Below are 13,437 nucleotides of genomic sequence, written 5' to 3'. Positions count from 1 at the left end.
AAAATGTCTCTGATGTAGGACAAAGAAAACAGGTAGCATGCCTAACATAGACCTTTGAACCACGAGGCTCCTGGGAAGATTTAGGTGCAAATGAAATTAAAATTTTATAAATTCAGAGCCCTTCGGACATGTGACCTCAGAAGGAAAGAGGTATTTCCTGAGTTTTCCCACTGATGCCATGACAATCTTTTCTCCCCCATCTGATTCTGTTTGCTGAGTTCCTTTCTTGTTCTCCATTTTAACCAAATATGGGTTTCCTTAAAATAAATCTGAAGAGTCTTTTACGAATTTCCTTCTCAGTGAGAAATCCGCCTTAGTTCGTGTTAGGAAAACAGCTTCTATCTGCTTGGTGGGATACGTTCAGATTGGGGACAGAATTGAAATTTGCTTGTGACTTGATAAAGGACAGCGCTGGAACAGAGAAAGGAATGGAGGAGGAAGGAGTAGAATTTAAGGTCTTTGACGGGCAAGACAAATTTTATGCTATGATAAGATGGGATTTTTCTATCTCAACATTTGGGGCCAGATCATTCTCTTTTTTAAAAACAACTGTGTATTTGTGGGACTGGACTATTCTTTGTGGTGGGGGCATCCTGTACACCTGGCCTCCACTCACCAGATGTCAGCAGCACACACCCCACCCCACTTTCGCCAACTGTTTTTTTTTTTTAATTATTATTTATTTGAAAGTCATAGTGACAAAGAGGGGGAGAGAGGGGCAGAAGGAGAGGGAGAGGGAGAAGGAGCAGGAGAGAGAGAGAGAGTGAAGGAGGGAGGGTGGGAGGGAGGGAGAGGGAGAGGGAGAGGGAGAGATCTTCCATCTACTAGCTCACTCCCCAAATGGCTGCAAGTGCAATGGTTGGGGCGGGGCCAGGTGAAAACCAGGAGCACTGAACAACATCTAGGTTGCCCATGTGTGTGGCAAGGGCCCAAGTACTTGGCCATTTTCTGCTGTCTTCCCAGGCACGTCAGCCAGGAGCTAGATGGGAAGCAGAGTCGCTGGGATTCAGACTAGGACTCCAAGAGGGGATGCTGGCATTGCAACTGGCAGCTTATTCTGCTGTGCCACAAAGTTTGCCCTTCAACATTTTTGTCTGAAGGCCAAAAATGTCTGCAGACATTGCTAAATGTCCCCTGGGGGGCCAAAATTGCCCCCGCAGTAACAGAACCCCAGAAGGTATGATGCGGGCACATGTCCCAGGCAGTCACACAGGGTGGTTCCAGGGATGCCGAGGCAATGGGCTGTGTTCAGGTATGTGACAGACACCTTCTTGCCTTGCTGAGTGGAGGAGGCCTGTGATATGGAGCAGCTGCCTCTGGGACCCTGGAACAGTCAGCTGCCTTCTCCCCTTTCCCACAGCAGATCAGACCCAAGGATTTCAATCCCACAATCCCTCCTGCGATGGGAATCTCATACTCAAGAACATTAAAGTGGGCTCAGGTTAAAGACTAGGGTACTCAGGTATCCTAGAAAACACCCACCTGTGACCAAAAAATCCCAAGTGAGAACGGTATCCTGAAGCATGAACAGCCCCCTCCCACCCCAACACCTACACAGCTTGAAAACAACTCTGCAGCTTTACCCAGGTTCCTACAGGTTCTTGTCTCAAGGAAGGGCCCATCCCCATAAGCTCTGATCTGGAAAGACCCAGGTGGAAGGTTATAGCCCAACACAAGCATCAAAGACATTAAGATCTTTTTCACTAAAGTTCTTCAAACTCATTGTCTGGTTATTTGCTATTAAAGGTGGCAAAGAACACTTACTGGAGCAATTCAGAACCAACACTCTTTTGGCTCCAGAGCCCCGATCATATCATAACAGCACAATAATTTTTATTTCCTATATTGGCTTCTAGTGCCTGCTCATTTCTGTTTTTTGTTTGTTTGTTTTTTGTTTTTTTTAAGATTTATTTTATTTAGGGCCAGTGCTGTGGCATACCAGATAAAGCCGCCACCTGCAGTGCCAGCATCCCATATGGGCGCTGGTTCAAGACCCAGTTGCTCCACTTCCCATCCAGCTCTCTGCTATGGCCTGGGAAAGCAGTAGAGGATGGTCCAAGTCCTATTTATTGGAAAAGCAGAGCTATAGGGAGAGAGAAGGAGAGAGAGAGAGAAAGATCTTTCATCTGCTGGTTCACTCCCCAAATGGCCCCAATGGCTGGGCCCGGCAGAAGTCAGAAGCCAGGAGTTTTATCCAGGCCTCACAAGCAGATGCAGGGGCCCAAGCTCTTGGCCCATCCTCTGTTGCTTTCCCTGGTGCATTAGCAGAGAACTGGATCGGAAGTGGAGCAGCCAGGACTGGACCTGGAGCCTGCCGCAGGTGGTGGCTCAACCTGTTACGCTCCATGGCTGGCTCCTCCACCAACTTTATAAAAGGGTTTTCCCAACTTGGTCAAGTTCTATGAGATGACCTGACAGAGGGGACACAATGCCAGGGTGACAGACCCAAATTTCGGATCTCCTTCCTCATTCTCAAAAATTATTAAAAATATAAAAAATCTTCAGTTATAGCCACTGATGCTTTGGTTGTGGCTTTGGATATTCGCCGTATTATGAATTAAATCTGAGCATTTAAAAAACAAAACCTATACTCCAGCACAATATTTCATTAGTTATCAGGGTGAAGACAATACCTCAAATATCAATGCCCCTGGAAAACTCTCCCACCCTCCCATGACAGAAGGAGAGGGAAAACAATGATGTTTTTACTACTATTAAGAAAAGAGTTTTCGGGCCGGCGCCGTGGCTCAACAGGCTAATCCTCCGCCTTGCGGCGCCGGCACACCGGGTTCTAGTCCCGGTCGGGGCGCCGATCCTGTCCCGGTTGCCCCTCTTCCAGGCCAGCTCTCTGCTGTGGCTAGGGAGTGCAGTGGAGGATGGCCCAAGTCCTTGGGTCCTGCACCCCATGGGAGACCAGGAGAAGCACCTGGCTCCTGCCATCGGAACAGCGCGGTGCGCCGGCCGCAGCGCGCTACCGCGGCGGCCATTGGAGGGTGAACCAACGGCAAAGGAAGACCTTTCTCTCTGTCTCTCTCTCTCACTGTCCACTCTGCCTGTCAAAAAAAAAAAAAAAAAAAAAAAGAGTTTTCAGCTCATAAAGTCCCCCACAAAAGACCAAAAGGAGCTTAGGGGGTCACGGCCACCTAGATTATTCCATGCACCCTTATTCTACCAGCTTTGACTTCTACCGGAGAACTCAGAAGAGAAAAGCCCTAATTCAGAGAGACATTTAGCAAAACCCATTCATCATGAGGCAGCTGCTGCTTTCCTGGATTCCTGAGCCCACTATTCCCTTTAAGAATCGACCACTGCTCTTCATGGCACTGCACAACAGGTTCTGGCTGACATTTGGTGAAGAAATGCAAACATCTTTGAATGTCTGTTGGTTTCATTTTCCTGTCCTCCATCCACTTGGCCATGAACAGAAGTCTGTCTTCCCCTTATCCGAGTCCTCCACTTTGGGAGTAGTTCTTTGAATGACACTTTGAAAAATGACCACTTTGAAACGTTCCTGGTGGTAGCCTACTGTGCAGAGGACCAGGCCCTGTGATGTCCACACCATGCTCCTGACCATCACCATCCTGCTTTCTATCCCTGGGGACCTGACTCCCCAAATTCCATGCTGAGAGCAAAAAGAAACTTAAGGATTAGGGAGTGAGGAAGGGAGCCATGGTGGACAGAGTCCCGACCAGGTTTAGTTTTTCGGTTGTGCCAGAAACCATGACATACACACTCTCTCCTTTACGTGCTATTCCCATGGTACCTGCCAGAGCTCATGGGGCTTAAGGCTTAACCTGGGGTCTCAACCCCCAGTGAGTCTGATGTTTAAACCCACATCTTTCCCCTAACTGTTCCAAGAAACCAAAGCTTCCTTTGACCCTGTTTTCTAGCTTCTGGTCATTTTGGTTAGCAGGGTCTTTACTTGTTCTTTGTGAAGAAGTTGCCAGGACTCTCTGAGTGCTGGCTGTGGGCTGCTGGGCTGGGTGTGTGGGTTCAGTTCTCTGCTAGCCTCTCACACCTTGGTTTCCCCTTGCTCCTCAGAGGAGCCTGGGTTACAGACTCACTCTCCTGCCTCACAACATAGCAGTCTTCCTCCTCACGCTGTTGGTCACACTGCTGCGATGTGTCACATTTGCCTGCGTGTGAAAGCAGAAAAAGGACACAAGGCAAACATGAGGTGTCCTCAGCCATTCCACTGGCTTGAGCCTTTCCAAAGTGTTAAAAAGAATCAATGGCTCAGTTCACTCAGTTCCCTGAAAAATCCAGCAGCAAAGAGTAACATGATCCTCCCTGTTGTGACCCAGCCCAGGTGCCACTGTCCAGCGAGCATCCCTGAAACCTGGATCCCGTGGCACGGGTGGGTCAGAAGCCTGCAATGGAGGCCGGCACTGTGGCATCATGTCCCAGCGGCTCTTCTTCCAATCCAGCTCTCTGCTGATGGCCTGGGGAAGCAGTGGAAGATGGCCCAAGTGTTTGGACCCTGCACCTTCACGGGAGATTTGGAAGAAGCTCCTGGCTTCAGATCGGCTCAGCTCTGGTTGTTGGCCATTTTGGGAAGTGAACCAGCAGAAGGAAGACCTTTCTCTCTGTCTCTCCCTCTCTCTCTCTGTCACTCTGCCTCTCAAATTAAAAAAAAAAAAAATTAAAATTAAAAAAAGCAGCAGCAGCAGCAGCCTGCAATGGCTTACAGCCACCTGGACAATGAAGACAAAACTCCTTACCGAAGTCTCTTCCTTCCCCCAGAAATTTCCAATGCCCCTTGAAGAACTCTTGCTCCCCTATCTTTCTGCTTTGTTCTGGAGGGTCTCCCCAGCTGCTTCACACAGCCCCTCTCTGCAAAACTCCTGCCCTCCACACTCCTGTCTCAGCACAATCACTGTGTGTGTAGGGTAAGAAGAGGATCTGAGGGACACAGTCCGGCTGCAACCCTCGCTGACAGCTGGGGGGGAGCTGAGGACTTCACTCCCCAGCTTGTGACAGCACACGTGACTTGGTGACTGCAGGGCCCTGCTCAGGGCATGGCAGCCTAGCACTGCCCCCCACGGCTCTCCTTCGGAGATTACATCTTCCTCCTGTTCTCCATACACACAGGGAAGGGCAGGACAGGCTATGTCCCAGTGCGTTCCAGCCCAGCTGACCGGTCTGAAATTGAGCACCTGACACAAGACGGGCCAATGACTTCCTTCTCTGGGATCTTTTAGACCCAACACAGAAAGACTGTTGGGCCCAGAAATACTGGGGGGCTAGGGGAGCAGAATCTGTGTCTCCCACCAAGTTAGGAGGTAAAATAAAGCAGATCCACAGAGACGAGCCGCTGGCATCCAGGCCTTGGAGTCAGCCCTTGCCAGGGGTCTCACGACATAGTCTAGGATCCTCACAGCAAAGGCTGGGTTTCTGTTACATGGAACCAGCATGCTGACCGAACCTGTGACAGCCAAAGAACACTCAATTCTCATCCAGAAAAAACTGGCAAGGACGAGAGAGGGCCAGGAGGAGAAATGCACGTGGAAGCAGCAGTAGAGCGGTCTGATTTCAGATCCTGGTGCTTGTGAGCTGTCTGCTCTTAGATTGTGTAGACAGCCTCTCTGGGACTCCACTTCTTCATCGTGAAATGGGAACCTGGACAAGACCTTACACTCAGTCTGAAACGGAAGGAGATGCTGCAAATAAGGGTCACTTAGCAAGCACAGTGGCAGCTTTCACACTTGCACCACGCATTTGCCATGAGGCAGGCGCCATGCTGAGTGCCTCCACGGCAATGACAAGGACAACCTTAGCCCTCTTTCCCTGACCAGGAGTAAGAGAACTGAAGGAACCTTTCTGAGGCCACTCAGCCAAGGCTGGGTCTCTGGGACATGCAACTCCCTGCCTTTCGTGTCTTTTGTGTTAACTTCCCCTCACTACCCTCCCCCCAAGCGAAGATTTATTTATTTCCTTGAAAGGTAGAGTTAAAGGGAGAGAAGCAGAGAGAAAGACAGAGAGAATCTTCCATCTGTTGGTTCACTCCCCAAATGGCTACAATGGACAGGGCTGCGCCAAGCCAAAGCCAGGAACCTGCAACTCCATCTGATCTCCCACATGGGTGGCAGGGGCCGCTTTTAGGTGAATTAGTAGGAAGCTTAATTGGAAGTAGAGCACCCAGGACTCAAACTGGTGCTCTTATGGGATGCCTGTATCATAGCTTAATCCACTGTGCCACAATGTTGACCCCGGCCCCCACCGCCAGCTCTCGTAAGCACCGGCCAGAGTGGAGTTCATGGCAGTTGACCACACCATCTTTGGAAACCCTCCTAAGACACAGCTCCAGTGTAGGGTGGGTGTGCCGGGGCCTGCAGTTAGGCAATCGGGGCCAGACAGACTTTTCTAGACACCCCAGCACCTCATGTGTTCCCTGACATGGGATTCTGCACGCGGCTGACCGCTCACAGGAGCTGGAGCTCTTAAAGTCAGTCTTCAGAATTCCTCATAGCCCCATAAGATGCTTGGTAAACACTGATCAAATGGAAGGGTTAACACGCCTGGGGCATAAACACAGACTCTGGCACTTTGAGGATGACTGGAGCCCAGGCCGCTGACTCTCAACGTCGATTCTGTTGTCCCGCAACTTCTCAGGACTCAAAGTGTCACCGGTAACAGAGCGTCTGTCAATCACGTGACGAGAATTTCCCCCAAACATCCCCAGACATCATGAAAAGCTTCTAAATACGATGCAGAAGAAGCTCAAAACACCAGAAGCACAAGGAACCTAAAAACAGCGTCTCCAAGGGAAGCCAGAAAGGGCGGTGGCGCGGGAGGCTGGGGGGATCTGCCCCTCAGGCTGGCTGCTTCCCTGTGGGGTGCTGCCTGCCCGCACCCCAGCTCTGCCTTCCCGGCTGTGCTGTCATCCGCACCTCCTCCCACAGAGCTGGAAAGATGAGAAGGAGGGGATCGTAAATCACCTTTCTCTCAGCAGTTTATGGTGCTCTCTTCTGAGTTCAAAAGCGCTCGGCAGTAAACCCAGGTGATGAGTTTATGTCTTTCGCTTTTAAAACGAAACTTTATTTGAACTCCTGGAGAGGCATTTACGTTTTTTTAATTTAGGACATTCCTCTCTTACTTCAAGGTTTCGCCTTGGGGCCTCTTCTGTGGGCGGGTGGCTGGGGAGGGCCAGGGTGGCCCACAGGAGGCAGAGGGGTAGGTGTCCAGCCCTCCCCTGCCCCCCACCGGCTCGGCTAACAGAGCCCTCCTTTCCAGAGTTTTCTACAAGTCTCAACGTGGACGGGGAGAAGCCCCCTGCCCCCCACCACACTGGCTGCGCTGCAGTTTCTTCCCCCGCCTTCTGTGTCTCTCTCCACTGCCTACCTCTTCTTGCCACAGTCACCAGGGGCAAAAAAGGATGGGAAAGTGCTCTGCGGGGGCCGAGGCTGCCCAGGAGCACTGCCTTGCTCCTACCCTTGGCGGGACACAGGGGGAAAAAAAAGCAACACAGTGAACAAAGTTAATGAGAAGCGAAGCTGAGAACAACTATTCCTGAAGATGATAGAGAGGGAGGAGGAGGGGCCGGGCTGACTCACGGAACCTCCTATACCCACCCAGGTTTTAAACAAATGTGAAGCGGTCTTCCTCCATCTGACCTGCACTTTTTTTTTTTTTTTTTTGCTAATGATTTTATTCAGTCAACTCTAAGCCAGACTGTAATGAGTAGCTGCTGCCTGGCCGCCCCTCCGCTTGTCCAAACAGAAACAGGTGGGGGCTGCTGCTCGCCTGCCTTCCGGGCTCCACGCAATGGTTCACTATTTGGTGAATGAATAAGCCCGTGAAGTACTTAATGATTCAATATATGTCTAAGGTTTTTATTCCCCCTGGCTTGACAGGACACCAGGCCAAACCATACAAAAGTCTCCAAGTAAAACCACCGTCACGGCTGTTCCAGGCGGAGGAGGAAATGGTTGGGGTTCTCTGAGCGACTTCAACAATTGTCCTTACAATGGAATGCTGGGAGGAACAACAGGGTGACCCTGTGAGCACCGTTCCAACCCCTTTACGGCCGTGAGAGACACAAAGGCAAGAGCCCCACCAGACAGGGGGCAAAGCAGACGAAGTTCACGTTGCTGAGCCCTGCACAGCAGCCGTTTAGGACGTATGGCCGGAGCTATTCTCTCCGGAGGGCAAGGCCTACAAGGAAAGCAGCGTTCCCGTCCTTTGCACCCAGCTGGCATTTCTCCTAGGAAAGCACAGAACTGTTCTCGAGGGGGTTGCTGCCCTCCTCCCATCGTCAAGCAGCTCTGGCCAAGGATGTAAACGATGAAGTGTCAGGGCCTGAATAACAGGTGTTAAATAATTTCTGTGGGTCCAATAAAAGGGCTGGAGCACTTGATAAATGTCCTGATGCTACCCAGAAGATGAGTGAGATGCAAAACACCCAGACAGATTAGACCCGTGAGGGTCCTTGGGGCCACAGGAGCCCTTGGCAGGGGCTTGCTTCAAGTGTGGGAGAGGCTTCCCTCTCTAACTCATATCCTGCATCAAAACCACCCTTAAAAAAAAGCTGTATTTAGCTCTCTGCTGTGGCCCGGGAAGGCAGTGGAGGATGGCCCAAGTGCTTGGGCCCCTGCACCCGCAAGGGAGACCAGGAGGAAGCACCTGGCTCCTGGCTTTGGATTGGTGCAGCGCGCCGGCTGTAGCTGCCATTTGGGGGGGGTGAACCAATGGAAAAAGGAAGACCTTTCTCTCTGTCTCTTTCTCTCTCACTGTCTAACTCTGCCTGTCCAAAAAAAAAAAAAAAAAAAAAGAAAAGAAAAGAAAAGAAAAAGCTGTATTTATTTATTTTACAAGCTAGAGTTACAAAGAGAGGGAGGGAGGGAGGGAGATCTTCCATCTACTGGTTCACTCCCCAAATGGCTGCAAATGATCGGGCTAGGCTGATCTGAAGCCAAGAGCCAGGAGCTTCTTCCAGATCTTCCATGTGGGTGCAGGGGCTCAAGCACTTGGGCCATCCTCTGCTGCTTTCCCAGGCACATTAGCAGGGAGCTAGATCAGAAGTAGAGCAGCTGGGACCTGAATTGGTGCCCATAAGGGTCACCGGCACTGCAGGTGGCAGCTTTACTTGCTATGCCACAGCGCCCGCCCCCAAACCACCCCTTCTCTACCTAGGTCTCTCAATGCAGCCCTCGGAGATCAGAAGCCAGGAGTTGTTTTTTTTTTTTTCTCCCTTTAAACCTCAGCAGTTTCCCCACAGTCCCCAGAACAGCAGCTTTTGAGAATCTCAAAACAGATTCAGGCCATAATACCATCCTTGGGAGGTACCACCTTCCCTCCAGGCAAAAATTCAAGTAACTTTCTCGGCACCTTTCCTTTTAACAAAATGATCAAGTTTAGAACAGGTTGTTACCTGTCATATTTTAAGATCCTCGACGGGCAGCTTTCCCACGTAAATTTATTTCTATCTTACCCTGTGCTCGGCAGTCATGCTGACTCTCTTGGCCACAAAGCCCTTTTCCTCGCTTCTAGGTGGGGTGACAGCAGCCAATGGCAGCACCGGGCTTTGAGGCTGACTCTCCTGTGGGGCCGAGTGTCTCGTCTCACTTCGCCTCCTGACCACCCCGTGAGGTCAGCTCTCACACGGGACCATCACAGCTGTCTGCCGTTCCCAAACCAAAGCAGCTCTGAAACCCACAAGTTTTTCCACAAATTCCTTGGCAGCAAAACTTAATGGCCCTACCTCACTGGGAGGCAAAGCTGCCCTGAACCAGCAGGAGGCCACTTGGACTGCAGTTAGGCCACTTCACTGTGCATGTCTGCAGTTTGCCACACACACACACACACACACATACACACACATCTGATCACCGAGGGCCGATCTGGGTCCTCTGCAGGCTACTTAATAGGACATATGCGCCCCTTCACGCCTCTCTAAACCCTCCAAATCACAGATTCCAAAACATCTGGCCCACACGGTGTGAGACGAGGCAGTATGAATTTCCGCTGTCGACCCATTTCACAGAAGAGAAACTGAGATTCCTTGAGAGGAAGCAACTTGCCCAAGCCCGCACAATGGACAAGAGATGGCACTGACCTGGGCTGCCAATCTCCCACACAGCCCAAGCTCCTGAGCACTCTGGGAGACTCTGCAGGAGGTATCTCAATCCTCCACTCCCACCTCTCAGCCAGGAAGGCGCGCTGGGCCTGCAGGGCAGGGCTCAGCTTTGCAATTATTTGAGGAGCTGGGGGAAACAGGCAGAGTGGGAAACACTAACCCGAATTGTGGAGAGTTGGGAGGCCGCGGGCTTACCTTGCCCAGCACGGTGAGGCATGGTTTCGGGTCCAATTCTGGCTGTTCCAGCTTCACCACTCCTACCCAGCCATACTCGTACAAGTCCTCTTCGTCATTGTTATTACACAGGCCCAGCGGGTGCATCTAGGAGACAGAACAGAAAAAAAGCTTTAATAGGATGACACAGATCTACTTGACCCACACTGTGCATTTCCCAGACTCAGCCAAGAGCAGCTTCAAAAAGTAGCAAGTTTTTCAAGCCACAGGGAATCTTATTTCAATACAATGAGCTAAGCACTGGGGAAGAATACAATACAGCCACTAAAATACATTTTATGGATGTTTTCTCACTGCTTTGTTTAAGTGGTCCTCATCCGGATTGGAAACAGAGTAAGAAAAATAGCATAGCTCTCATACAAATACTAAATTAAATTGCTGTGACATACCACAAATTTTATATTAAGTAGCAGTTAGAGAGGAGACTACCTAGGTTAGTAGCCAAGTCTTGTTTGGCCTTTAGATCCTAACAATATCAACTACTTCCACTTAAGCAAGTGTACCTGGGTATGCATCTAGGGCTTCCTGGAGAAACCATCAGAAATATGGTAGAATCACCAATAAAATTAACTAGCTGTTTAACGGTTGTCCTTGGTTACTGGGAACCAGGTAAAATTCTTTGAAGTCTTTTCAAAATCGGCAAAGCACCAAAAAAAAAAAAATCAAGGCTGGGTAGAGAAGCATCATCAAATTTGCACGTGTCAAAGTGCTGTCAGAGGAAGCCGCTAAATGAGAATAATCCTAAGGTCTGGTTCACGGTTCCGTCAGGCCCTGGAGTCTCTTCACAACAGCCCAAGAGGAGGAAATCCTCGTGGGCAGGTACAACGTATGAAGTTGATGCAGCCTCGTACTGCGTGGGCTAAGCTTTCCAAGTGGAACAAGTGAGTCTTTAGAGTCATGATAAGTTAGAGATGTAGGAAACCTAAGGATCCACTGTGGACAGAATAACAGCCCCCAATCATATCTACAGAGACTTTGCAGGTGTGATGCTGGGGCGGGGCGATTCCCTGGGGGGGCCCAATGGAAGGATGAGAGAAAGAGGGAGGCAGGAGAGCCACGGAGGGGAGGTGTGGGGGCGGAAGCGGAAGCTGGAATGACGTCTCTGAAGACGGAGAAGGTGGCCCATCAAGGAATGCAGGCAGACCCTAGAGACTGGAAAAGACAAGGAAACGGATTCCCTCCTAGAACTTCCAGAAAGGACGCAGCCCTACAGACCCACCGTGGACTTCTGACCCCCAGAATTATAAGAAAACACATTTGTGGTTTTTTTTTTTAAAGTCATTAAGGTTTACAGTCACTTGTTATAGCAACAGGTAGGAAACTAATACACCCACTTTACCCCTCACTTGTTTTGCTGATGAGAACAAGATTAGTGGCTTTTCCAAGACAATTTGGCCAGCAAGTGGTGTACTTGGAGGGGACCTGGCCTTCAGATCCTCAGACGGGTGCCTTTTTTACAGTCCTTTCCTCAGAGGCAGCGGGCTGAAGGGAAAAGACTGGGGGGGGGGGCACCTAAAAACAATGTTTCCAGCTCAAATTCTGTGGCTTTCAAGTGCAACATGAGTTTGGTGCTGGCAGCAAGAGGGAGGTGCTTTGCAGCTGCTGAGCCTCCAGGGAGCTTCGAAGGAACTCGGGTTACCCAGGGCAAGAGGAGAGGGGCCAGCCCTGGTGGTTCTGAACCAGGAGGCACTTGCTGGGAGATGACGTAGAGGAAGGGAAGGAGACCAGCCTGACTGGGAGGAAGGGCTCAGGAACCAGACACCAGGACAGTACCGCAGGTTCCTAGGCAGAAGATGGCACTCTCAACACAGGCACTGATACCGCTTTAGGGCAGTGCGACAGGGACGGGGAGCAGGGAGGGAGAGTGAATACGAGATCCCGGCAGTTCAGTGGAACCATTTCAGGTCACAGGTGCTGCTGCTGACCACAGGTGGCGAGGGGCTACCAGCCGTCGGCATGATGGTTATCCTGGGGATTCCAAGACACGAGATGGACAGCCCCAGGAGAGCCAACGCTTGCGTGAGTCCTCAACGTTTGCTCCAAGTCTGCTTAAAGGATCTGTGAAGGTTCCTATAGTGCCCTGGACAGTATAAGAGACCCTTCAGAAGGGAGGGCTCAGCTCATTATATAGTGTTCTACAGTTATAAATGATGAGGAGTTGGAAGTGCCAAGTCCTCTGACTAGAAAGAAGCCAAGCAAGGGTGTTAAGTCAGTTGTGCCAACAGCTTAGCCACCTCTGACCTCGAGGGAGGGGCTCAAGGCCAGGCTCAAACCAGCGCAGGTCAGGCCATGGCAATTCTGCTCCTTTTCTATAGTGTTCCGTGATATTTTTAACCTGGCCATGCGACTTAGGCTTTTCCAGATGGGTGACTGCTTTTCGTTACTGCTACATTTATGGGCTTTGGCCAACGATGAAGGCCTCCTTTGGAGAAACAGAGGTTATTATCCAGGTCTAAGATTTTGTGTCCCTATCAAAACTTTACTGAAGGGAAAAGCCAGGCACAAAAGGTCACCGATCATCAATTCCATTTACATTAAATGTCCGGAACAAATACCTAGAGACTGAAAGCAGAGGAGTGGTTATGGGGGTGGTGGGGGTGGGGAGAGGGGAGTGGCTGCTTCACGGGTCTAGGTTTTACTTTCAGACTGATGAAAATGTTCTGGGACTGGAGGGTGGTGATGGCTGCACAACACTGTGAACACATAAATGTCTCTGAATTATATAAAACGATGAACTTCATATTAATTCAAACACAATTTAAAAAGTCACACACACACACACACCCCAACCAGATAACAGTCCTAAGAGTTTACTCAGAAATGGCCAACAACCTGCGAGCCCTGCCCTCAGCCAGCACAGGGATCCACAGTAGAAGGCAACGTGCTTTCTAACCCTCTAGACAGCAGGTGTTCTGGAACCCGAGTCTTGCAGGATGAAAAGCAGGTTCTTGAACGAGCAACATTTCACAGGGACTCAGGGCCTACATCCGTGAATTCAGGTACAGCAGGGTTTTCAACCTTTGCCAAGGCGACCGCCTCCTATCTTTAGATGGTTAAATCTGCTTTGTGTTTAACAGGATCTTGCTGTTTCATGGACACACTTTGAGACATGCTCAGTTGGGGAGAAC

At 50.4% G+C, this 13,437-nt stretch overlaps 1 protein-coding gene across 2 annotated transcripts in view; it reads right to left on the bottom strand.

Moving 5' to 3' along the window:
- ZNRF3 (zinc and ring finger 3) overlaps positions 1 to 13,437 on the bottom strand; it is a 169,668-nt gene that overhangs the window by 55,214 nt on the left and 101,017 nt on the right. For both annotated transcript variants that reach the window (XM_062182304.1, XM_062182305.1), the window contains exon 2: positions 10,271 to 10,396. In XM_062182304.1, the coding sequence (XP_062038288.1) occupies positions 10,271 to 10,396 (126 nt within the window). The remainder of the gene's footprint in view (positions 1 to 10,270; positions 10,397 to 13,437) is intronic.

The sequence above is a fragment of the Lepus europaeus genome, chromosome 23, assembly GCF_033115175.1.
Source record: "Lepus europaeus isolate LE1 chromosome 23, mLepTim1.pri, whole genome shotgun sequence".
NCBI lineage: Eukaryota > Metazoa > Chordata > Mammalia > Lagomorpha > Leporidae > Lepus > Lepus europaeus.
Note: the sequence above shows the minus strand (reverse complement) of the source record. Positions and strands in the feature narration are given on the sequence as shown.